This window comes from Cetorhinus maximus, chromosome 14 (assembly GCF_964194155.1).
Source record: "Cetorhinus maximus chromosome 14, sCetMax3.hap1.1, whole genome shotgun sequence".
Taxonomy (NCBI): domain Eukaryota; kingdom Metazoa; phylum Chordata; class Chondrichthyes; order Lamniformes; family Cetorhinidae; genus Cetorhinus; species Cetorhinus maximus.
This window is the reverse complement of record NC_135892.1, coordinates 12072901-12099935: the sequence shown is the minus strand read 5'-3', so window position 1 is coordinate 12099935 and position 27035 is coordinate 12072901. Positions and strand designations below refer to the sequence as shown.

The 27035-nt window shown below is 42.6% G+C and overlaps 1 protein-coding gene and 1 long non-coding RNA gene across 8 annotated transcripts in view; both read left to right on the top strand.

Moving 5' to 3' along the window:
* Positions 1-14302, top strand: part of meis1b (Meis homeobox 1 b) — a 214816-nt gene extending 200514 nt beyond the window's left edge. For 3 of the 7 annotated variants that reach the window (XM_078556497.1, XM_078556499.1, XM_078556496.1), the window contains 2 exons: positions 9686-9775; positions 12741-14302. In XM_078556497.1, coding sequence (XP_078412623.1) covers positions 9686-9775; positions 12741-13027 — 377 coding nt within the window. In that variant the 3' untranslated portion in view covers positions 13028-14302. Of the gene's footprint in view, positions 1-9685; positions 9776-10117; positions 10214-12740 lie in introns of all 7 variants that reach the window. The other 4 variants (XM_078556501.1, XM_078556500.1, XM_078556502.1 and 1 more) reach the window with 3 other exon arrangements.
* A 6768-nt stretch (positions 14303-21070) lies between these two features.
* The window catches only part of LOC144690073 (uncharacterized), a 57034-nt gene continuing 51069 nt past the window's right edge, over positions 21071-27035 (top strand). The window contains exons 1-2 of the long non-coding RNA XR_013578746.1: positions 21071-21119; positions 22870-22913. This is a non-coding gene — a long non-coding RNA (uncharacterized LOC144690073). The remainder of the gene's footprint in view (positions 21120-22869; positions 22914-27035) is intronic.

The window sequence follows — 27035 nt, the reverse complement described above, 5'->3', positions numbered from 1 at the left end:
AACCAATCATCTGGCCATTTATCTCAGTGCTGTTTGTGGGGGCTTGCTGTGCGCAGACTGGCCACCTAATTTCCTTACAGTAGAATATAGACTAACCGCACTTCAGAAGCACTTCATTGACTGGGAGGCATCCTTAAGTCATGGAAGGTGCTGGATAAATAGAATTTTTATTTTGACTTTCATAACATTGTGTTTAAATAAGAACTTTTTTTTTGAAGGTATTAATAGAACAAAAGTTTTACATTTCGCCAAAAATTGTGAGCATATTCTGCATGATTCAGAGCCCAAACCTGGTGTTAAATGGCATGTTCTCCTGCATTAACTTCTCTGGCTGCAAGCTGTGTCACTACATCTTTAGTGCTAGGGCAGGTCAGGTCAGATATGGGGGAGGGGAGAACAGGAGTTTTGTTTTAACTTGGTAATTGGGTTCACACTAGATGGAAACCAGATTTGTCCCAGTCTGAATTGCAATCGGGTTGATCACTAAGGAAAATTCTGCTTTTCAATTTTTTTTTTTGAAGGGTGCGAGAATCAGGGCCTTGCCAACAATCTCTCGGAAATTCATTTTTGGAACTTGGTGAATTTCCATTTCCATTTGGTTGACCTCGGAGCATTGAGTTCACCCATTTTAAAATCCAGACATGTTGCCACATTCTTGCTACTTTGAAAAAATCTACGTAAGACCGTTGCTTGAATAGCAAACTTTGCAGCAGCACATAAATCTCCATCTGGCCTATATATTGGAGCATAACGATGGCTTAAAGGAACAGTACTGCAGACAAGCGAATACATTGCTGTATTCTGGAGAGCTCCCGCCTGCATGAGTTTTAGTCCTATACACCTCCTACTTTTAGCTGGTACAAATTACTCTAGAATCAGAACCTGGGACGGTTTATTCTTTTTAGTATTTACGTGCCTGGGCTAAGAGCAGCAAACCAATTTAGGCTGTGTAGTTGGTTGTTTGCAGCACTGATAATGTGTCTGCTCAGCTTTTTTTAAGATGGAGGCAGTAGACATTAAAAAGGAAAACATCCTCTTTTGCAGGTTTACTGCAAATGTTAATCATTTAACCTCTATAAATACCCTCTGTATTTTTCAGAGGGTATTTATAGAGAATGGGGTCAGTGGTGAAAGTAGAGGAATTATTTCAGTGGCATATAATATAAAAGCTATTTCTCCTTTATTCTCCCTGTAGCAAGCTGATACTTTATCAGGTACAGGCCTCTATTCAAGCTTAGATCTTGTTTTCCTGGGTGGGAATCTCATTTCTCCTCCTCTGATAGTTCAGTCGATCAAGGTGGTTGATAGTTACGCAGACTAGGTATACACCATGCCCAAGCCCCAGTCAGTGGTGAATAGATTGGCCTTGGTTAGGTAGTGGTATAGAAGCTACAACTATTGCAGTGTCCCTGCATTAGGGGATCATCCATTCTTGATCATAGTCCATTGTCTTCTGCTTAATGTGAAATTGGGTGAATGGTAGGAACAGGAGGAGGCTATTTGAGCCCTCTGAGCCTGTTCCAGTATTCCGTTCGATCATGAGTAACCTGGATCTTAACACGACCTACCTACCTTGGCTCCATCACCCTTAATACCCTTGCCTAACAAAAATCTATCTATCCCAGTTTTGAGATTTTCAACTGACCCCCCCAGCCTCAGCAGCTTTTTAGAGAGAGTTCCAGATTTCCATTGCCCTGTGGATGAAGAATTCTTCCTGACATCACCCTCGAACAAACCGGCCCTCATTTTAAGGTTCCCGCCATCCCCTGCTACCCCAGGAGAAATAGTTTCTCTCTTTCTACCCTATCAAATCCTTTAATCATCTTAAACACCTCAGTTAGGTCACCCCTTTATCTTCTATAGTCAAAGGAATACAAGACTCGTCCTCTGAATTTAACCCTTGTACCCCTGGTATTATTCCGTTGAATTTGTGCTGCACCCTCTCCCAGGCAAATATATCCCATAACTGAACTCAGTACTCCAGATAGGGCCCAACCAGGGTTCTATGTATCATAATTTCCACCCCTTTGTATTCCAGTCACTCTTGAGCTTAGAAGCCAACAGTCCATTATTCTTCCTAATTAATTCTTGCACCTGTCCACTGGCTGTTGAGACAGTCTCGCCTGACATGAAGGATGGTCACTTGGGAAAAGTTACAGAGCAATCCAAAAGGGGAGAAAATTAGGAGAGAAAGAAAGTTTAACTAAAGCCATAAATGTAGATTCCCCCACCCCACCCAATTGCATAGAACATTACCACATGACTACACTTCATTGGCTGTAAAGTACTTTGGGACATCCTGAGGTGGAGAAAGGTGCTATAGAAATGCAAGCCTGTCTTTCTTTCTGTTCCTCCCACAGAACAATTCTCTATTGTATGCATCATGCATGTCGAGAATTGCATTAGCACCTTGTGCCATTTTGAGGGGAGTATTTTTAAAGAGGGGAGATGAGTGATGGTAACAGGGATATACCTCTCCCCTGGGGTGTCATTGCTCCCAGCACAGGTTCCTTTTTTTTTTATTCATTGATGGGTTGGGCAGAGGTCTTGTGGCAGTGGGTAGTATCTCTGTCTCTGAGCCAGAAGCTCCAGGCTTGAATAGCACTCCAGGACTTGATGGCCTAGAAATGTGCATTCATAACATGGCCAAACAGGTTGTGTATCAACCTGCAAATCCTTTCAACACATGCCAATGTCAGGCAGTAAGATTGCGAGAGGTTACTGGTCAGCCGTGTGATGGAAAGAAATTGGAGACTCTACCATCACTACCCATAGCTCCAGACTACACCATGCATGGGAAAGTGCATGTTGTCACAGCAACCAGAACTCCTTTGGAGGGAGGCAGCGTGCTGTTGGCTGCCCAGCTGGAGTGGATCAGGTTGGTGCCAACAGCAATGGGATTCAATCCCCAACCTAGCTGGGATGGATTCGGGATCTGGGTCTTGCCCTACCTTGGTGGAGATCTTGGCACTGTGGGTCAGACCAACCTTTGAGCAGAGAACTGGAGAAGATGGTGAGTTGGGAACATTGCTGGCATAGCTGGCTTTTATTGCCCATTCCTGATTGCCCTTAACTGAGTGGCTTGCTAGGCCATTTCAGAGGGCATTTAAGAGCCAAGCACATTACTGTGGGTCTGGAGTCACATGTAGGCCAGACCAGGTAAGGATGGCAGATTTCCTTCCCTAAAAGACATTAGTGAACCAGATGTGATTTTATAACAGTCTCGTAGTTTCATGGCACCAATACAGAGACTAACTTTTTTTTCCCAGATTTATTCCTTGATTAAATTTTAATTGTCATGTTACGATGGTGGGATTTGAACCCACATCTCTGGGGCATCAGCCCAGCCCTCTGGATTACTAGTTTAGTAGCATAACCACTATGTTATCATTCCCAGCGACATGAAAGCATATTAGTGGTTTCATTACATCATGATATAAATATCAAGGTGTGTCTCAAAATTCTGCAGTGCAAAGAAATATAAAGTACAGCCCTTATGCACCAGCAGAATGAGTTGATCCAAACAATGGCCCCAGGAATCCTGGGGAGATGCTCGGGTATAATAACTGCAAAGGCTGCACTCGCCAGTGCTTTCCAGCGCTAACCCAGGTGGGTTTTGCAGGGACAGAAGGGTGCCAATGGGCACATGCATCACCAAGGACTCAACTCTTATGACCCCTTACGGTCAGATATTCCAGATGCTACCCATTATTTGGGGAGGAGAGGGCAAGGGCAGAAGGAAAGGTTGTGTTGCCTTCACCATTCCCTTACAGCTCCAGTCCTACCAGTCGCTCCTCAGATTCCAGCCTTCCACCAATGGTGGTTGTGCCTTCAGCTGCCCAAGCCCTAAGCTTTGAAATTACCTCCCTAAACCCCTCTGCCTTCAAGACACTCCTTAAAGCATAGTTCTTTGACCAAGCTTTTGGGCACCTGCCCTAGTATCTCCTTGTGTGGGGGTGGGTCGGTGTCAAATGTTGTTAAATAAACACCCCTGTGAAGTGCCTTGGGATATTTTGTTATGGTAAAGGCACTGTGTAAATGCAAATTGCTATTGATGGGACCCACAGCAGGTGATCTTCCGTAATATTCTGGGTCCCGACTGTTTGAGGGAATTGGGAATTCCCAAACAGGAAGCCACTTCCCCTCCTCTTTCCCAGCCCCATTCCTTTCACATCATAGGCTTTGAAAGGGATGGGCTGAAGTCCTGCCTCTGGCCAGGCAGACCTGGAACCCCCAGCAGCAGCAGGGACTTTTCCTCCAGTGTGCTTTGCTGGGCTCCCTGTATGACATCAAGAGTCAGGAAGAACCCTCCAGGAGATTTTGCATGCTGGTTGAAAGAGCCAGTACAGAATCGATGGGCTGAATGTGCTCCTTCTGTGCTGTACTGTTACTATTCTATGGGAAGAATTTTCGGGTCGGCGAGCAGGGGCGGGGCCCACTCGCCGACGCGTAAAATGATGCGCGGTGACATCGGGCGGGAGTCATTTAGATTTTCAGTTCGGCGCACAAAACTGTCAAAGGCCTATTAAGGCCATTTAAATAGTCCATTAAAACACTTAACGGAGCCGCCCGTCCAAACTTAAGGTTGACGGGCGGGATGAGGTTTCATGAAGGTTTCATTAATTAAATAAAGTTTTTAATCAAAGTTCATGAACATGTCCCAGCTCATGTGACACTGTCACATGAGGGGGAGGGCATGTCTTAAAATATTTCCTTTTCTTTATTTAAATTTTTAAACCTTAAACTAATCTCCCTGAGGCACTGAGGTGCCTCAGGAGATTTCTGTGCGTGCGAAAGAGCGCAGGCCCCAACTCTCCCTCCTTCCCCCCCCCCCCCCCCCCCCCCCACCGCCTGCACGGGGAGCGCTCAGCGCTTTCGGGCGCATGTCACGCTGGGCAGGCCTTAATTGGCCCGCCCACGTAAAATGGCGGTACGGACCCAATTGGGTTCGCTCCTGCCCCCGCACAACCCCCCCGATGAGGTAAATTTCTGCCCTATGACTCAGGGGCAAGGTACCTCAACTGAGCCCCATTATTCTTCTTCCCCTTTGTTAAGGGATATATCTAACACATCATCTTCTCTGCTTTAACATTAATGCAGTCCTCAGTGTGATAATGGGTACAGTTGAGCCACTTAGCACTTCATAATTCATTAAAAGGGCATTTTCATCTTTGGAAGTCACAATCGGAGCGTTCCAGTATTCCTCAATGTTGAGCACAAAGGTATCATTTGCTTTGTGAAAACATAATTCATATCAAGAGCAACCGCCAAGGCATTGCTTGCATGTGATATAAAATGAGATCCAACTCTTCTGGGCTCTCTACCTGAAACAGTGGGGTTCATTTTTAATTAGTGAATTTAAAAGAAAATTTTGCCTGGTGCTACTGTTCACACAACAACCTGTTCACCTACAAAACACTGCAGGTACGAGAATGATGGAAATAGTCGGGGGAGCAGGGGGTGGTAGGGGTAGTTCCATTGGGGGTCTGGGGGCATAGGGGGAGACCCCTTGGGTGTGTAGTGTGGGGAGTCCCATGGGTGTGGGGAGGTCCAGTGGGTGGGGTAGTAGGGAGGTTGGGGAGACCCCTGAGGGTTTGGGGAATCCTGTGGGGTTGTGGGGGTGGGGGGGAGTCCACTGGGGATCAGGGGTGTGGGAAAGTCTGGATCTGTACGATAGTTACCCAAAAGTTAGAAGAGGTTTTAATTCTTCAAACTTTTTCTGGGTGACTATTGATGTAAACCAATCAGAACCATCCATAGTTTACGAGTCAAATCGTATTTTTGGATGGCTCCCAGCGGTGGGCAATTGCCTTACAAACCTTACCTGGGAACCAAAGGGAATTCCCTTGTGCAGTGTTGGGGTACCCCACCCCCTCCGCCAATATGATGCTGGGAAGCTTGGAAGTGACTGCCCAATGTTCCAGGTCTGTGATGGAAAGTCATTGACCTGAAATGTTAATTTGCTTCTCTCGACAGATGCTGGCTGACCTGCTGAGCATTTTTGGTATCTTCCAAGGACATAAAAATCAGGAGCAGGAGTAGGCAATTCAGCCCCTCGAGCCTGTCCCACCATTCAACACGATCATGGCTGATCTCATTTTGACCTCAACTCCAATTTCCCGCCCTCTCCCCATAACCTTTCAACCCGTTAGCAATTAAATTCTGTTTTTTATCTGTTCACATTTACCATTTATTATTATACTGGCAAGATTAAATCAGATCATCCAAAAGCTCAGTAGACTCATTTACACTAACACTAATAGTGTTTAAGGTTGTTTATTTTCTGCTGTTCATTCATATAAATTTAATTGAATGTTGCAGCAAACAGTAAACCTGCCTTTGAGCAGAAAAACAATGCATTGAATGAGATTTTTGGAAATTCGTGCATTTTTCATGTTAATATTATAATGAAAAGCTATCCATCGGGACATGCTGTAAAGCTATCGTTAACCTCGGTGTAATCCTTTCGGTGTTTTGACAAGGCTTCAGCAGTGTTAGTTACAGCCAGTCACTTGTCAGTAAATCAATCTGCCCACCCCTTCTCTGCCTACGTGTCATAACCAGGGCACGAAACTAAGGAAAAAAGCCCTGATCACTGCTCATTGATCATCATGCATAGACAAGTACAAGCATTGCTGCAATCCATAAAATTGGTATTCCTGTGATTTGGTTGGTAGCAGTCTCACCTCTAACATGGTCCCAAATTCAAGCCGCACTCCAGAAATTGAGCACACAAATCCAGGCTGACGCTGCCATGCAGCTTCAATGGAGTGCTGCACTGTCAGAGGTGCCGTCTTTCGGATGAGACGTTGAACCATGGCACTATTTCAAAGAAGAGCAGGGGATTTTTCCTGACTAATACCTATCCCTCAAATCAACATCGCAAAAAAACAGATTATCTGCTCTTTGTCACAGTGCTACGTGTGGGAGCTTGCTGTGCATGTATTGGCATCTACGTTTCCTACATTAAACCAGTGACTGCACGTCAACAGCAGTTCATTGTGCGTAAAGTATTTTGTGACACCTGGTGGTTGTGAAAAGCGCTACATAAATGCAAGGCTTTTTTTTTCCTTTTACAAGACCTTACATTTATATAGCACCTTCAACCTAGTAAGCCATCCCAAAATACTTCACAAGAGCATTCTCAAACAAAATTTGATGCCAGGCCACAAAAGGAGATACTAGAGCAAGTCAGAGAGGTAGGTTTTAAGCAAAGTCATAAAGGAAGAGAGAGAGAGATGGAAAGGTTTAGGGAAGAAGATCCCTTATCACCTCCCTCACAAATTAATTCCACTAAGATCTTACATTGGCTGCAGAGTCCACATCCTGAGAGACTTCCTTTGTTAATTTTGTTTAACACTTCAGATAAAACCATGAGCAATTGTAATGTGATCAACATGTTCATAACCCAATGGCTGTCCATTATCCTTTCTCAGTCTGCACATGAAACAAAGCAACATCTGTGTCTCCTCTTACATCATTGTGGCTTTGAAACAAACATAAAATGACAAAGCACTAAGCAGTATAACATCACTAGGCGGAATGGAGCCTTCTCCCAAATGGGACGAGGATGCTGAGAGGGGAGTCGTCATTGAGCCACTGTCATACATCTCTGAGCTGCTAACTCAAGAATGATATTAAAGAAGCATTGTAAGCAAGGGGCTAGCCAGGCTTCTCAACCATGGAAGATAGATGGTCTAAGAAGACCAGCATGGAGAAGAAACCTCAACAAAAAAGGAAGGCTAAATATTACATTTATGAACACGTAATCACATTGCAGGGATGATTCTCTTTTGCGCCTAACTCCCACTCCACTGCAATCAGAATGGAATTAGCAGTATGGTGGTGATGATATTTAAGAGGTGATGTTGTGTCATTTTGCCTTGAGCTCTGGCCATGACCTCCACTGTAACCATCTAATGGAGAAACCATTCAAGCACCCTCTGACTAAAATGGCACTAATTTTAACCTGGGGCTTTGGAATTCCGTAGAGTGGGATTCTCTAGCTGAAAGATTTTAATAGCAGGACAGTTTGAAACCTGGACAGAATGTGTGCAGATTCCTCTGCAGGATGTGTGTAACTGAGGCATAATCTTGTTCTTTATAAATCGTGTTTCTGATGTTGTTACACACTTCCTCCAACCTTTAAATAAGAGCCTATGTTTCACACTTTGAAAATAGGTACAATGGTGTTTTAAAGCCATTGTTTTTGTAGATTTTTGACATGTTTCTCCATTGTCTGGGACCTCTGCCCAACCTACTTTTATCTTTAGCTCTTTAACCATGGCATGACAAGGAAAAGTGAACAAATGAGAAAGGTTTGACTGCTGTCTGAGAAGAACGGCCTTGCTTTAAGATTACATTCAAAAACAAAGAAATTATGCAAAACCTTTATAAATCACTAGTTAGACCTCAGCTGGAATGTTGTGTCCCAGTTGGAGGCACCAAACATCAGGAAGGAAGGCAAGGCCTTGCAGATGCAGAGCGATTTACTAGAATGGTCTCAGAGATGAGGGACTTCAGTTATGTGGAGAGACTGGGAGAAGCTGGGATTGTTCTCCTTGGACCGAGAAGGTTAAGGGGAGATTTAATAGACAGCTTCAAATTTATGTGGGGCTTGGTTAGAATAATTGAGGAGAGACTGTTTCCAGTGGCAGGAGGGTCAGTAACCAGAGGAAATAGATTTAAGGTGATTGGCAAAAGAACCAGAGGTGACCTGAGGAAACTTGGTTTTTACTCAGCGTGCTGTTGTGATCTGAAAGGGCAGTAATGACTTTCAAAAGGGAATTGGATAAATGCTTGAAGGGAAAATGTTCAGAGCTATGAGGATAGAGCAGGGAAATGGAATTAATTGGATATCTATATCTAAGAGCTGGTGAAAGCAGGGTGTGCCGAGTGCCCCCTATCTGTGTTGTATCATTCAACGATTCTATGAAAAGCTTCAAAGCAATCGCACATCCGCTGCTGGAGTCATTGCTGAACAGAAAGGGTACTTTATTTTTAATTGTACTGGAACACCGGTGGACTGATCGGCAGCAACATGAAATTCCCAGGGCTGATGGAACATTCTGTGTCAGATTTTCCAAGTGCAGCCAGTAGAGTTCCTGGGCCCTGACTAACAGAAGGTTTCCTTACAGCTCCTGAAGACAAGATGATGAAGAATATATTACATAAACAAACTAGAGCAACTGCGGTAACTAATCATAAATGAATTGATGATTATTCTGCTACAAAAGAATAGGCTAAAGACCATCTTGAACCTTCCATACTTTTTAGCAGCATCCTCATCAGAGTGAACTCATTGTACAGTGCGCACATAGGCAAATGCATGATATGCCAACTAGCTACCCCCATTAATAACCTAAGCTAAACTGGTTAGGTAACCTTTTCTCTGTTACAATGATATAAATATCCAGGGCCTGTACCAAGCAGCAATTAATAATAAGCAGTTTAGCATTTGAAGGGAAAGTGAGCGTATACGGTCGAATACTCTTGGCCAGATTACATCAGTCAGGCAAGTGGGTTTTTTGTTTTAAATGGCACTGTGAAAAACGAGTCAGAGAGTTGAAACTCCGTTCATATGCTTTGTATTATGGAACCTCTCCAGACAACATGTTCCAGAGTTTGAATCAGATCTGAGCATTGTCAACAGAAAATGATATCCAGACTTGTTCTTAATCCTCAGTGAGCCAAGGTGCACCCTATAACCCAGATGGTCAACCAATGGGAGGCTTTGTGATGGATGGTCAGCAACATATGGGAATCAGGCCCCCTGGTAAGACTTATATATTTATATATATATATATATGTATGTATTTTTCATATTCCATACTCACCAATGTTTACATCTTCATCCACACAATTCAGAGTGCTTATCAGGATTATCACCCTCATCTTTTGCTGCACTTCAGCTGCCTGCCTTGCCTTGCCTGTCTTCTATGCGCCTAATAATAAAAAGGGGAAAACTGGTTTCTCTTGTTGCAGAAACCCATTACCCCGCTTGACCCTCAGATCCTGGTGTTTAAGAGAAAAAAAAAGGGTCTTTTTTGGCACTATCTGTTTTTTTTTGACTTTGCTCATTTTCTGGAATCTTCTTGGATTTTTATCTCCCTTCTAGGACCTATGAGTGGAATGGGCATGAATATGGGCATGGAGGGGCAATGGCACTACATGTAATCTTCATCTAGTTAACCAATCGCAAAGCAAGGGGGAAGTAAGTACAAATAGGGTCTTTGTTTTTACATCTTGTTCTAGGAGAATTTTTTTCCTTCATACATTTTTTTTTCTTTTTGCTGTTCCCGCCCATAACTTCATGCTTCATTCACTCTTTTCCAAACTATTTCTGGGCCGTCTGTTTTCTTTTTCCCACTCATGAATGCTTGAATTCACCGTCAGTGACATAAAACTTATTAAAAACACATATAGATGTGTTTATATGTGTGTATGCATATATATAAATATATATATATATATTTGGGGAACATTTGTGCCTAATGCTGTTATCTGGAACTGTGCACAGTAACACAGAGCAAGCCACATGACAAAAACAAGAACCAGCCAGAGGGGGGAGTGTGTCGCCATAGCAACAGACTGATTGGCAAAATGTAAGCAGTCTGCAGCAGTGCAAGGAGAGGAAAGAGCATGTCCCCAAAGTGTCATAAATCTGTCTAGCCACAGTTGATGCATGAGTTACATTTATACACTAACCTGGAAGACACCAAAAAGGCAATCAGACAACGTTCCAACAGCAAAAAAAAAATACGGGAGCATTGAATATAATTTGAATTGAGACAAATCCCTACATATTCAATTAGGGCCCCTGATTTATCTTTTTTTTTTCAAGCTAACCACCCGTGAAAGCATTTTTTGGGGGTTGCAGAAAATTAAATTTTTTTTTTAAAAAAAGCTAGGCAAAATGGAGGAGGGTACAGCAGCGTATGGAGTTCAGCTCAGACTAATTGTGCACATCCAAATTAAGTATGCCATCACGTGCAGTGTGACAAATGGATTTGACTTTTCGAGTATACAAAAATAGAGATCATTAATGCAATCCTGAAAGGTTGGTCCGGGTAAAGCAAAGCCTTGTGAGCTTGCTGCCTTCTACTGCCCTTGCCCTTGATGATAAATGAGCGTTATTCTCCCTTTTTTTTTAATTAAACTAACCGTTTTTTGTAGTTTCCTGGAGCGCTCAGATCCATTTAAACACCAAACCACATCAACAACGCATAATAAAAAAAAGGCACATTCTCTTCCACTGCAATTTTTCTAAAGGTTGCCACTAATTGAGGTCCTCCTGGTTGTTTTCAGTAGTGAAAGCACTCTGTTCTGATTGTCCTCTCATGTGGCAATACACATTTTAAAGATATCAAGGCCAAGTGAATTCTAGATATGTGCTCTGCATGGAATCAAAGATCAGTCTGACAATTAGCTGTGAAAAAATTCTATTGAGCTAAGGAATGCAACAGACTTATTACCTCAGCATGGAAATTTCTAGCTTGGCTAATTTAAATATTGTTTCTTAGTTTCTAGGTCAATTAAATTTAAATGATGTATTATATGCTTCATGACCAATTAAATTAATAGGTTATTACAAAAATATTATCGGCTTATTTGATTATGGAGCTGTGGGTACAGTATATTTTATAAGCAATTTTCATTAGTTCACAATTGTTCCTTTAGGCTAGATTAAGCAAGGTTTGCTGAACAGCCCTGAGACCTGAATCCAAGGTGTTTGTAGCAGTCATAGAGCCATATTACTCAGAAGCAAAGCCAATTGAACCTACTTAGCGAGAGCGCTATGCTTTCCACCCCTGACGATTATAGAGCTTATAGCTCTTAGAAACAATACACCTGTCAGTTCCCATCAACCATGGCAACCCATGCAGAAGGTGAAGGCCCACAGAAAGCAGGAGGCTTATTGTTTTAGCCCCAATTTTTCTTTTTTGTTTCCATCCAAACTCAGCCAAGGGTGGCCTGAATTCAAATTCTGCTTTTCAGACATTAGTGATCACAGAGAAAGATTTAATTAATGAACATTATTGATTTGCTTCCATGTGCCAAACAGCCTCATAGGTATGGTTTAGTAAGCATGTTTAGTGATCCCAGCCCCCACCACGCCAGCTTCCTTGGCGGCCTTTGTAAGGAAATCCACCCTCCAATTACCAAGCAGAAGTTTTTTGACCTTTTTACAAGGTCATGATCTCCCTCTTTTTTTTCTGCTCAAAATCTTTCCATTTTCAGCATTAAAAATGATTGCTGATTAAGGTCTCCCTTAAATTGCTGCGACCCCCATGGTCTTTGAACAATAGGGGGTATGTTGTTCCCATATTCTCCAGTGGGACAGTGTAATTAGAAATTTCTTTTTAATTGCATCACGACAAGTTTGGGGCTAACCCTTTCCTACAATAATGAGGGACTCATTTCAAACTGTGGGACACATTTCGACTGCTACTCTCAATGTTTTACTTTTTGCATGGTGATCTTTTCCTTCACAATTACTTAAACTTTTGAAAGTTTTTTTTTTAGACTATTATTTTAACAGTTGGTCCAAACTTCCCATTGTTTTGCAGAACACAAGTGTAGCCAAATGTGTTTGCATTATACATTGGACAAGATCTTTTACCAGTTATAATTTTGCATAACTCCCATTTTTGTTTGGCTGTGTTGTTTGTGTGCTGTTAATATTCCAAATAGCTTCAGAGGTACTTTTCACTTAAATGGTCTCATGTGCTTTTTTGCAGGATTGCAAGGTATGCCGGGGGACTATGTATCTCAGGGTGGTCCAATGGGTATGAGCATGGGACAGCCAAGTTACACCCCTCCCCAGATGCCCCCTCACCCTGCCCAATTACGACATGGACCTCCCATGCATTCCTACATTCCTGGACACCCTCACCACCCAGCAATGATGATGCATGGAGGACCCCCACCCCACCCTGGAATGCCAATGTCAGCATCTAGCCCCACAATGCTTAACCCAGGAGACCCAACAATGGGAGGACAAGTCATGGACATCCATGCCCAGTAGCTGAAGGGGAATAGCATCCACGATGGTGACCTGAGTTTCAGACACTGATTCTAAAGCAGTAAAGTGGAAGCTCTGTTCTTCACGTCAACTGTGGACCAACCGGAATCCAACATCTTTCACAGGGATCCTGAAATCAGGAAGTATCATGCGAGAATCAACTCCTGGGGACAAGAAATTCTGTTAAATGCTATTGTAGAATCACATAGGACGATAAGAGAGAGAAGACTGCTCTAATTATAACTTGTACATGGTATTGTACTGTCCCTATAATATGTTGTTTCTTATAGATTTAAAAAAAATATACTATGTGAACTTTCTTCCACACTATGTGTGTTGTTTCCAAGGCTCTAGTCCTCCTCGAATATCCTCCTTAGTGCAAAGGCAGCCTTACAATTGCCCTGCGAATGACTGAAAACTGTTATCAGGATTTTTTTTTTTACACACACACAACGTCACGTATATCGGGCAGAAGACTGCCATCCCAGGATTTCAGTCATGCAGGCCCGTAGCCTCGGGCTTGAATTTGCATGTCTAATTCATTTACTCACCATATTTGAATTGGCCTGAACAGATGTAAATCGGGTAGGATGGGAAAACTGCAGCCATCAACAATGATCAATCAGCTGTTGCAGGCAGTGTCTTAAGGAGAGTGGTAGCAAAAGGTAGTCCGCCTAGACCCTAAACTGTCACATCAGAGACTCCTGGTGTTCCGTGCAACCACGCTGACACACATCACCTTCTGTTTGATGCAATTAAAAACATCCAAGGATCGGTTGGAGGCATTTTTGTCTTTACAAGTATGTTTACACCATTCTTTTCTGTTTTCTCACACACACACACACATACACAAAAACATCACCATTATCGTCCTGCGTGCATTTCCATTTCGGTGATCAATCCGGGAGAATTTGTGTAAACCTTGTAAATAGATACAATTCTTTTTGTGCAAAAAAAAGGACTGGAAATAATTAAATGTATTATTGCAAATTTTTTTTGTAAAAGTAGCAGTTTGGTATAAGTTGGCATGCATAAAATTTACTAAATGGGATGAGCTAATGCCTTTTAATGTGGTTCTAAACAGATGCTTGTGGATAGCATTTTTTTCTATACAGGAAACAAGAAGTTAATGATAATAATAATCGCACACAGAGTCTTAGAGTTCTGATCGAAGCGGTTTGGATTGTAACATAACGGAGTCAATTGTAGTAGTTTTCCTTAACTGTGTGCGGTCATGAAATCTGAATATAAAATAAAAATTATTTTTGTCATGCTGAATTCACTTGTTTGGGGGATGCCATTCTTTAAGCCCACGAATGTTAGAATGATTTTTCTTTTTTAAAAAAAAAGCCCCCTTTGGATTCACGGAGGTGACAGCGACAGTCGCAGCCTTGCTCCTCGGATATCCGGAATGTCTTTGAATCTGGCTGGCAAAATACTGTGAAGGGAGTGGGAGCTGATGGCCGAGGCTGGGAGCGAGGATCTTCCCCTACATCTGAGGCGTGGCTACTGGAGACTGGACTCTTCCAAAAGAGAAACAGCTTTCCTGTAATGGACGGTGTAAACACTCAGCTTCTTGTTCAGTTGTAACCCAAGTGGAGTTGACACACACACACAGACACACACACACACAAAGAGACACGCGCACACACACACACAAAGAGACGCACTCAGACACACACACACACACACACAAAAAGACACTCAGACACACACAAAGAGACAGGCGCGCACAGACACGCACACAGACACACAGACAGATACACACACACCCAAAGACACACACACACACAGACATACATACACACACCCAAAGACACACACAGAGACAGACACACACACGCACACAGACATACACGCTCACGAAGAGACGCACACACACACCCAAAGAGACACACACACAAGCAGACGCACACACGCACACAGACACACACTCACGAAGAGACGCACACACACCCAAAGAGAGACACACACAGACACACACACAGACAGACAGAGACACACACACACAAAGACACGCATACACACACACACAGACAGACACACACACGCACACAGACCTCCCCCTTTTCTACAAACATTTCTTTCCAACTTTTGCTTCACCTCGTGCCCTCCGCCCCTATGGAAAAAAAAACTTACCAAAAGTGTTGGTGCCAATTCCTCCTCAGGCTGAAGGGCTTTCCATAAACGGTGCATTTTGTCACTCGCTGCTGCTTTATTGTTTCTGTTTAGTTTTTAAATGTTTTTTTTTTGCAAAGTGCTTACTTCAAACTGCTGGATTTACCCAACAATAGGAACCAGGCGCGCTAGCTGAATGATTTATAAAGGAACATTATAGAGTGGGTGGGGGTGGGTTCAGGTGCTTGGTGGGTGTGCAGACCGGCTCAAACGTTGGCCGAAATATAAAAAAAACTTTCTTTATATAATAAAAATGCTAATGTCAAAAGTATCCCCCCCTCCCCCCCCCAAAAGAAGGACGGATACAGATGACCACAGTCCTTATGGAAAACTGGCCGCCCCTTTTTGCATTAAAATTCATTTAGATAAAATTGCCGCAAACATTCAGATACAGAGATTAGTTCCCAGTCACGCCTTATTGCACTCTCTGAAAGGACACGTTAAGTACATTTTGCTGGTGGAGATACCGTATTCTCGGGGCTGCCTGGCGTTTCCTAGCTACACCAGATCCAACAACCGCCCCCGCACTCCCCAGCAATGAAGAGGGCAGTGAGCACCCTGTCTCATTTGCAATTCAGTGACCCGCTACATCGCCGTTTCCCCTCACTTTCCGTCTCTGTGTTTGGGTGTGGGGGTAGCAGCGAGTTCCTGGGCACCTCGCTGCCTGGGTCCCCCCCCCACCCAGGGACTGCATCTCACCACCTCCCCACCCCCGTCCAAAAAAAAACACACAAAGAAACCTAGGGGAGTGTGATGAGAAAGTTAGCCCCGTATATAAAGGGGGATTGTGGTGTCTCTGCTAACGTGGAGCCCTGCAAACTAATCCCAGACCCACTCCATCCCTTCAATCCAACGAAGAGGTGCAGGCAGTGAGCAATCTTTCTCAGGTTTGACTGCCATCTCTTGGGAAGGGCGAAGAATGATTCTTGTGAATATTCCCAGCACTGTGTGTCCCCGCTCCCTCTCTCTCCTCCACTCGGCTTCAGGAATGTCGTTTAGGACGGCTTGATTATTTTGAGCACTGTTCTTAATTTGGACAAAGAAAAAGCAGTGCAATGAGAGGAGCCTTACTGGCGATTATTTTTTTTACCAGGATTGTGTGTGTGTGTGTGTGTGTGAGGGGGAAAGGAACAGGGAGTATTGGGAGAATACACCGAGCTGTTTGTTAAGGAGCTGAGTCTGCTTTGAAGATTCTTGTTGGGGGTCAGCTCGATATGTGTGTGTGTGAATGTGTGTCCAAGAATGTGTGTATGTGTATGTCAGTGTGTGTTTGTGTGTGTGTGTATGTATGTTTGTGTGTGTTTATGAGTATGTGTATGTATGTCAGTGTGTTTGTGTGTATGTCAGTGTGTGTGTATGTATCAGTGTGTGTATGTGCCAGTGTGTCAGTGTGTTTGTGTGTGTGTATATATGTCTGTGTGTGTTTGTGTGTGTTTGTGTATGTATATATCAGTGTGTGTCAGTGTTTGTGTATATATCAGTGTGTGTGTATGTCGATGTGTGTGTCAGTGTTTGTGTGTGCGCGTATTAGCATGTGTGTATCAGTGTGTGTGTGTATGTCAGTGTGTGCGTGTATCAGTGTGTTTGTGTGTGCGTGTGTGTATCAGTGTGTGTGTGTGTATGTCAGTGTGTGCGTGTATCAGTGTGTTTGTGTGTGCGTGTGTGTATCAGTGTGTGTGTGTATGTCAGTGTGTGCGTGTATCAGTGTGTTTGTGTGTGCGTGTGTGTATCAGTGTGTGTGTGTGTATGTCAGTGTGTGCGTGTATCAGTGTGTTTGTGTGTGCGTGTGTGTATCAGTGTGTGTGTGTATGTCAGTGTGTGCGTGTATCAGTGTGTTTGTGTGTGCGTGTGTGTATCAGTGTGTGTGTGTGTGTATGTCAGTGTGTGCGTGTATCAGTGTGTGTTTGTGTGTGTGTGTTGCCTTGAAGTGTAGCTGTAGCTGGAAGGAGGAAGAGGAGGAGGAGGAGATCATGTTAATATTCCCCCCGTGCTGCCATTGCTTTGGATGTCATCGGTTTCCTTGGTGACAAGTAATACAGCCCAAAACCCCCGGGCTCCCAGATTGTTAGAGAGGGAGAGAGACTCTATTTCTGGACCCTCATCTATCACTGTCAGGAGATAATGATTCCCGTTTCAGCTTCTTATTGATGTTTGTAATTGCGTTATCTCAGAAGGAAGGGGAAGGGACGATCAATAAGAGCCTGGGTCTGGGAGGGCGCTGGCCGCTAGAGTGGAGATAGCCTCTCTACAGCCTCTCATTTTCTTCAGCTATTGCGACCAGTACCCCAGGCACAGGGCACGAAAGGGTTAAGTCCTTAACAGGAAGATTCAGAGAGGGAGGGAGAGAGACCCGCCTGAGTCGCAGTTACACTTGCAATGAATAAAGAATAAAAGTTCATGATCAACACTGGGCAGCAATCACTTTCACTTGCTGCTAACCAGTAGAAATCAGGCGGTGGAAGTTCCAGTGAATATAACGACATGTGCACGACTATCGGACAATCCAATCCGAAAAAAAAAAGGCACAGGTTTTTCAGTTTAATGAAGCGGCAAAAGACTACAAAAATTAATGGCGCACTTTAAAGGACATTTTAATTTACCTCGGTCCCCTCTCCCTCCTCTTTTTCTTACAGCCATTTGCAGAGTCAGGGGGTGTTCACTGAGACACAGTCACCTCGACACAACTGGTTCCTGGCGAACAGGTCACACAACCTCGCACTGATGCCAAAGTTTATTTATTTCACTCCGTTTCAGTACGAAATGCGACTCAAATAAAAAGTAAAATTTATTCGTGCGGGCCCTAACATTATATTCCCCTCTCTGCGGATTTATTAAGAACATTCAATGAATTGTGTGGTTGTAATCCGAGCGCCCGGGATTAATACACTCGGTGCCGTTAGCGTTGTTTGAAATATGAATTGGCCGCTCTCTATTACACTGGCGAGTCTTGCTCGGTTCTTGCAATTTGTTTTGAAGTTTTGACTTTACCGAGTGTCGCTCGCACTGCAACTAAACAGCAAACTAGACCCCGCCTCCCCCCAACACCCAACTTTTAAATATAAAGCTGCCAAAAGTGTTTGCTGTAAATATTATCTTCTCTCCCCGAGATAATACCCTTCATAGAGAGAGAGAAACTACTCCTTATTGTAATTGAATTAATTACCATTCCTTATTTCAATTTCCCCCACCAACCCTACCACTCCTTTCCATTTCTGTTTTTGACAACAATTCGGTTCCAAAGACATTGGTCCACTTGACTGCTTTGGGTGTGTCTCATTTTTACATTGGGAACAAGAGTGAGAGTATTTGATCCGAAACACTCGCTTTAATATTCAGGTAAAAGTGCCCCAAATTTCGCCAAGTTTAATTTTCACAAGCCTTCAGCCTCCTTCACCGCACAAACGATCAGTTTAATATATACCACAATCCTACTTATAAATGTAGTCCAAGATGAAGCACCAGAGGATATATAATTGCTCTATTTTTTTAAAGGCTGTTTAAAATATTCCTTCAAACAAGCTGCTCAGTAGACGTTGGAATCATTTATTCTTTATGACAGATCATTTGGTTTTTGGTTGTAATCCTCTCCGAGTCCTGTGAACCTGTCCCGTGGGGTTTTTTTCTGGGGGTGGGGAGTGGTGTACAGCAAATACATTCCCTGTCTTATAGTTAGGAGTTTCACTCGACCTCCCAGTTCTTAGGCGGCCTGTTCTCTCTCCCTCTCTCTCTCTCTCCCTTTTACAGGTGATCTCTGGTGTTTATAGTCGCAATTATGTGATTGACTCCAATCGTTCTGTTAAAATGCCCGCTCTCCCCAAAATAACAGCGGGAACGAAGACAGGTCAGAAACAATCGAATTTTAATCATCACATCGGGACCGTTACGGCAAGATCCAATCCATCCCCCCTCCCGTGTCGAAGGCTCCAACGAGTATATCCAACGGCATTATTTCAGTGTAAGAGCTGCTGAAGCGACAGCGTGGCACAGGTTGTCCAACAGAAGGAGTGAAACTATTTCACCCTGGTCAGAAAGTTGAATGGTCTCCATTGCAAAACACTAGGGCGGTTCTTGAAATTGCTCTAACAATCGGGTCCTCCTCGGTTTTGTGTCCGTTTTAAATCTACAGTTTATTTTGTGAGCCTGCTCCACAAATAAAAGGATCGCCTGATCATTTTAAATCTCATTTTTATGTCACTGGTGACAACTGTTTCAGGTCCCCTTGTGAGAGCCATTAATCGGAGCACATCGAAATTATTTCCTTTCAAGGCTAATGCCAAGGACATAAATAAACGGATTGAATTTGTGTCCAGGCTGAACATGTTTTTCCAAGCGAGTGATTTTTAACTAGAGGTGGGGGGGGGAAACTTGCGTCTCGAAAGAGATAACTGAAAACGAAACGAAATCAAAATAAAAACTTCGGAAAAGCCGCAAGTTCAGAACGAAATTCAAGAGGAAAGGGTGTCTCATTTATCCCTCGCTCAGTTTTTTGTTTGGTCTTCAGTTTTGTTAACAGATAGTCCGAATTACAGAGACTCCCGGACATTATTCGACTGCTGTTACATAGAATAAGGAGGTGGGGGGAACGGAGGCGAGGACCTGCAGATTGGGCGGGGAAGAGCTTCTTCGTTAAGGGCGAAAATCGGTCGCTGGAGGAAGCGAACGTCAGTGATCCCTGACTGGCGTTAAAAAAATTACGAAGCGAGTAATATTTCCATCCCAGAACACTGGGATGTTCCGACTCCAGAAGGCCACCTGTCAACAATTATTGATGTCAATATTCAGATTAGTAAAAATCAAACTGCTGCAGCAGACGATCTAAAACCCAAAGACCAACACATCGGCTTTCTGAAATTGACATAGGAGAAGGGGGGGGAAGGTTTAAAAAAAAAGTAAAGGAAGATTTCAAATATTTCGTTGCAATAAATAGAATAATATTCCAACTCTGAGATTTCCTGCCCGGCTTATATTTCTTGGTCGATTGCTGTGATCCTAATCTTGTAAAATGATGGTAACATTCATTCAATTAGATTTCTGTTTAGTTCGAGATGAAGTATGGTTAATTGCCAGGCCATTGTCGAGATCAGTCGCTGCTCGTTATAATTCAGGGCTTAAAGTCAGCCTTTCCCCCCCCCCAACCCCTGCAAAATCTTAAATGCATCAACACCCGGCCGGCTACATGGATGTTAAAAAATGTTAAAAAAATAATAAACATAAAATAATGACCAAGTGTGTCGCGGGATGGGGGCAACACAAGATTTTAAGGAGAACTGAACGCAGCAAATTCAGAGAGGAGAATTTGGGGGGTGGTGGTGGCGGGGAAGACACAGAAAGGTTCATGGTGAGGGGAAAAGGTACGCAGCAATCCATTGTGAAGATAAAGTGAGAGAAAGGGTAGACATCAAAGTTAAGAAAGCAGGGGAGGGGTGGGGGAAAAAGAGTGACGTGTGGAGGAAAAATAACTTCAGGGATTTTTTTTGTTTGTTAACTAACAAAAACTGATTTGCTATCCCGGGGAATTTGGAGCACTTGCTGGATTTGCTGAGGACTTCCCCCTACTGGCGAATTGTTTAACTCGATAAACGCGCTGGAAAGGTCATCATTACAACTAAAGCAGATGGCAGAGAATTTACCATAACATCGCTGCATGGTTCCTTCAGGTTCTTGTTTGACTACAAAAAAAAATACAAAAAAAAACACACACACACACACAAGACTTATGTTTTAAAATGAAGTCGTCCCTTGCAAGAGGGTAAAAGGGAAGACAGATGCACAAGTCAGAATTTCCTCATTAATTCAGCCAATCAAACCCATCTTCATTTACTGAGTTGCCGGGTGATTTAATCTGTGCACATCAGCGCGGGACAGCTGCAATTACAAGCAGTAAAATGACATGTCTCAGCTATTGTTGTCAAATATGGTGGGTAAAATGTGACAACCATTTCTACAGTAACTTGTCCAAATGGAACTGTATCAGGGTGCATATGGCAAAGGTGAAGCTTCCGCGATGCACTCTGTTTAATTATTGCCTCCACACTCGTGTGAAAAGTAGCAGGGGTGGGGGGAGGTTTGAAGATCGGTGAATGTCGCTCCTGCCCTTACCGAGCAATTACATTTGCCCCCTTCCCACTTTGATCGCCGTTGGTACGCGGAAAAATGTCCGATAAACATTCCTCTTTTTTTTTAAGTGTTCGCGTATGAAGAGCATCTCTAATTTAGTTGCACGGTTTCACGTCCCTGGCTTCCCTCCTATTTATTTTAATGAGATCATCCATTGTTAACCCTTTCACCAATACAAACTTAGATTTAGGATTTGAACAAGGCTCACCCACCCCCCTGGTCACCATTAACTTGCCTTTGGATTTCTGTACATCGTTTAAAGAATGCGAGAGAGAGAGAGACACGCATTTTTCTGGAGATCAAACACTTTGCTGAAAACGCTGACAATGAAAAATCCAAATAATTTAAAAATAAAAAAAAGAATAATTTTTATGACTGCAGCACTCTGAGAGTATCTGGCTGATTGGGACTGGGTAGGTGAGAATAATAATTGTTTCATGTTGGCTTTTCATTTTTTTAGTTTACTAGTATCATTGTCATTGCAAATTTTAATCCATTAGCTAGTTATTCCCTATCAGGGTCTAGCTATTCTAATCAAACCATAGGTCTCTAAAATAGTCACTTATTCCAATCATAAAACAACCTTCTTTCAAACATTGTTTTTTGCACTGTTGCTTTTTATTCCTTTAAGGTGTGGAACAAAATGAGCTATTCTTGGTGAAAAGAAAGCCTCTCATTAATTGATTGAGATCACACATTCTGTATGGAGTGGCATCCAGGTGTGGCAACATCCTGAAAAAGACAATTCAGCCGTATGGTGATGAGGGGAGCACTGTACCTGTTTAACCATCCTCCTCTCTCTCGCCAACCCCCACTCTTCTCAGAGTCCTGAGATCTTCTTCAGCCAGCAGAAGGAATTAAGATTGACCTTGGCAGCTGATTGCCAAGGTCGGAGCAGACAAGGCTGCCTCAGGTGTCAGCACATGCTAGGCCAGCTCAGCTCCTCTCCACCTGATGAGATCTGATCCAATAATAGTCACTGTGTTAGCCTTTAATGAGGCGCCCTGTGAGAGCTTATCGGCCTCCGTCTGCTCTCTGTAGTAATACCAACAGTTCCAGAGAATGTCAAAAAAGCACAACCGTCCTTTCCCTCTTCATTCTCCTGTAGTGGGAGATTGTGTTTCAGACTAACAATAGCCACTTATGTTCTGGCCTTCTTTGATCCAGGTATGTCCTGGAAGAGCACCTGACAGTGAGTTCTGATGTAAGGGAGAATGTGAAGAAAGAAACAGGGCCCTCTATATCTGTGGCTAATGTGAAGGATGAGATTATGGGGCGAACTTCATTGAGAACAATTCAGTTTAGTGTCTCACAATGTCAGTGCCTTTCAGATACTGCAGATTTATCTGATAATACAATATATCTGTTTCCTTGATTATCATAAACACATAAATTATCATCTCAAACGATTTTTGCGAAGGTCTTTTATGCTGCAATAAATGGTATGTGACAGCTGAATCCTTTGGGTAAAGTAGATAAAAGCAATTGAATACCAAACAGGACATTTAAAAAAAACACTGTGCATTTAATATTTCATCTTTTAATTTTAGGCAAAAGAAACGAAAAGTAGAACCAGGCAGGAACTAAAGCTGTTGTAAGTATCTTTCATTGATGTGTGAAATTTGGCTCTTGATTTTAACGTTTTACAAACAGTCCACAAATATTATACAAATTGTAAAGATCTGGTGATAGACTTTCACTGTTCATAATTTGTCTTTCAGTTCTGGGAGCTAACCTTGTTCAAGTGTTACTAAATAATCAAAACATGGGCTGAGGAAGAGAATTCTTTTGCTTCATTTTGGCCAAATTGCTTTACTCACAGATTGTACAAGCCTTACTGTATTTGTTCTATTTCCTTCAGCTCAGAGGATTTTATCAGGTAAATGCAAACAGGACAGGGAAGACGTAACATGTGCTATAGTCAACAATTTCAACAGTGTAATCAGTGTAATGTAGCTGGACACTTTATGGGAGAGGCATAGATTAGGCAAGTGGTAACAGATAGTGCTGGGTAGGAGAGAATGTACACAAAAACATTTTTGCTAGATCTTGATCTGAATGTTCTGCCTACACTGTACTTAAATAAACAACTGTCATGAAAGGATAGCAGCCCCATTTATCAACCTGTTGGTCTACTGAAGGGACACAAGCCTATATATAAAACAAAGTGACAATGCCACTGGCTTTCATTTATTTTTAATTTGTTTAATATTTTCTTATGTTGTTTATGAAGATTTGTATGTATCACTTCCTGAACATTTCAATAATACAGAATAATGGCCCGAATAAATGAGAGAACACCAGGAACATTAAAACCAAAAACAGAATTACCTGGAAAAACTCAGCTGAGTTTTTCCAGGTAATTCTGTTTTTGTTTTGGATTTCCAGCATCCGCAGTAGTTTTTTGTTTTTAACCAGGAACATTAAGATTTAATTTAGATTCAGATTACAAATTATACTTTCCTAGATGTGACACACAGCGCTACAGTGGATTATTTTTACGCAGAAACAATCCCTTCATGATACCTATCTCTCAGACTTGAGATCTTCCAGGTGAGACAGATATTCAGGATTTTTAAAAAATATCTCAATTGTAGCCAGGTGTCAACTAATCCAAGCTCACATTGAATCATTATCACAAAAGATTTTCCATACATGCATATATTGAAAATTAAGAAATACCAATATGATTTAATGAATTTATACATTTTTGTCACATAGATATTCTGGGCCAAAATATTTTTTCATTTATTGAAGTAGTTCTTTTTTTAATAAATGAATAATTTTTTTTAGTCTGATTGTAATCTTTTCTTACATACTTGTAATCCTTTACCCTCCTTTCTCCTCTCCCCCACCCCCTGCCCCCCTACTGCTCCCACCCCCCAAAACCTCTCTACAATGCATATCATTAACAGCAGTTCCAATAACCTCAAGACTGGACAACATAGAATCCCTTTATTCTCTGTGCCCAGGTAAATGCATCACATTTTCAACCGATGAGGAAATTATATTATCGGTGAAAAAAATGCTAGTAACGGCCAGATATCCAGAGAGATAAGGAAAGTCAGAACAGATGAGTTACAAACCTGCCTTTGTGGCCAGAGAAATATTTGCTCAGCTTTCAATGAAACTAGTGAAATTTGCAGAAGATCTCTTGGAGATAGCACAGTAAAATTCCTTTATATGGCTATCTGATATGGAGGATATATAACAGAGAACAGTGGGATACACAGCTTGCCTCATACATGAAGAACCTATAAAGTTAAGGTTCCAGACATGAGTAGGATAAACTGAGCTTCCTACAGTCCTCCCTTTTCTTTATTAGGTTTGCTCTCAGATGTAAACTTATACACTCAGTTTCTATTTATTATAATTGTCTCCGTGTATGTGAAAGAATTTATGATTTACGTGCTTTAGGATATCGAAGTATGCTACATGTCATCAAAAAAATGCTTGCAGCATGTCACAGATTTTTAATGATGGTTTTGTTGCAGTTTCCATGCATGTTGCTAATGAGTACTGACTAAAACATAAACTCCCTAGTCTAGGATAAATTACACTGCAATGGCCAATGTAGCTGTCAGTAAACATAGTGTGATGCAACTGGACTGTGTTGTGGAATGGACTCCCTAATTGCTACGTTTTTACCATGCATTAAAGCCAATAGGATTACAATGAAAGACAACGTGCGCTATAGTGATCAGCAAACAATAGCAACTTGCATTTAGATAGCACTTTTAATGTAGTAAAACATCCCACGACATTTCGCAGGTGTGACTTTCCTTCAAAAATTCACACTGAGCCACATTAGGATGGGGGACCAGCAGCTTGGTCAAAGAATTAAGTTTTTAGGAAGCGTCTTAAAGGGGGAGAGAGAGGGAAAGAAAGGGAATTCCAGAGCTTAGGACTTGGACAGGTAAAGACACGACTGCCTTGGGTGGACCATTGAAAGCACAAGAGGTCAGAATTGAAGGAGTGCAGATCTCTCAGAAGGTTGTGGAGTTGGAGCAGAATTGCAGAGGTAGGGAGGGGTGAGGTCAGGGAAGGATTTGAAAATAAGGATGAGAATTCTAAAATCAAGGTGTTGCCAGACCCCAGCCAGTATGGGCCAGTGAGCACAGTCAGTGATGGGTAAATTAGACTTGGTGCGAGTTAGGATATGGGCAGCAGAGTTTTTGGATGAGCTTAAGTTTACAGAGGGTGGAAGATGGAAGACCGATTAGGAGGGCGTTGGAACAGTGCTGAGTCTAGAGGTCACAAAGATTTGGATGAGGGTTTCAGCAGCAGATCAACTGAGATGAGGGGGGTGGGGTGATTTTATGGAGTTGGAAATAGGCGGTCATAGTAATGGAGAAGTTGGAAACTCAGGTCATGATGAATTAGGACATGAAGGTTGCAAACCGTCTGGTTCAGCCTCAGACAATGGGCAGGAAGAGAGATTGAACTGGGGCTAGGGAACAGAGATTGTGGCACCTAGTGGAGACAATGGCTTTAATTGGTGGAAATTTCTTCTCATCTAATACTGGATGTAGGACAGGAAGCATGACAAATCAGATGCCTTTGAAGGGTTAAAAGAAATGGTAATGAGGTAGAGCTGTGTATCATCAGTGTACATGTGAACAACGAGGCTGTGTTTTTAGATGATGTCGCTGAAGGGCGGCATGCAGATGAGAAATAGGAGGGCGGGGCCCAAGGACAGATTCACTGCGGTGACAGCAGGAGTAATAGTGTGAGTGTGGAGCAAGATCACAGCGATGGAACGAAGTCCCAGAGGCTACGCGAGATTGCAGTGGTGGGTTAAGGTTTGCAGTGGCACTGAGTGCCACCATTCTCACTCCCAGCACCAAAAGCAGATCAATGACTTGACAATTATGGCTCATAGTTTCCATGGATATCACTAAACCCTTCACTCACTGAAAGGGATAGCTGGACAAATCACCCCTCACACTGCACTATGATTAAGGTCTTCACTAGCCCTGTCCTTACAATATGTTTTCCCTGCTCGATAAGCCTTTACACCGTTTCCTCCCCTGTAACAGGATGGATTACATCAGCTGTCCACCATTTGGGAGACATCCTTCAAATACAAGCGTAACCTATTTAATGCAATCCTACAACAAGAGAGCCTTGTGCGCAATGCTCATGAAAGGCAGGAAACCAGAGTGGCATGTGCTGGACATTAGAGAGCTGGCTTTCTATGAGGGGCAATGAGGAGTCCCTCACAAAACCACAAGAGAATTATGAAGCCGAAGGCCATTCAGCCCATCTTAAATCATCCAGCCAGAGTGAGCCTGATATGCCTCTATTGTAGTGACTCATTGTTTCCTAAATGATTTGAGTTTTTGTCTCCACTACCCTACCAGGAAGTTTAATCCAAACATGCATCGCTCTTTATATAAAGAAAAATATTCTTCATATTAGTGCTAAGATTACCTTTCATGAGCTCTACTCTGGCAGTTTAATTCAAGGTAATTTTCTGGAGAACTTTTTCCATATTCTTAACAATTTCATAACTTCATAACATAAAATCTCAGATGCTTCCTTTCTATCTGAGATCCAGGTTTCTCCAGACTCCCTTTATTTCTCACAGCACTGACACAGCGATCCATTTCTTGGCACTTCCCTGCACTAATTGTGAACACCTCACTTATTTCTTGGTGGCCATAACTGGAGGAAATGTTCAAGGTATCAGCTGGCTAGAGCACTATACAGTTTG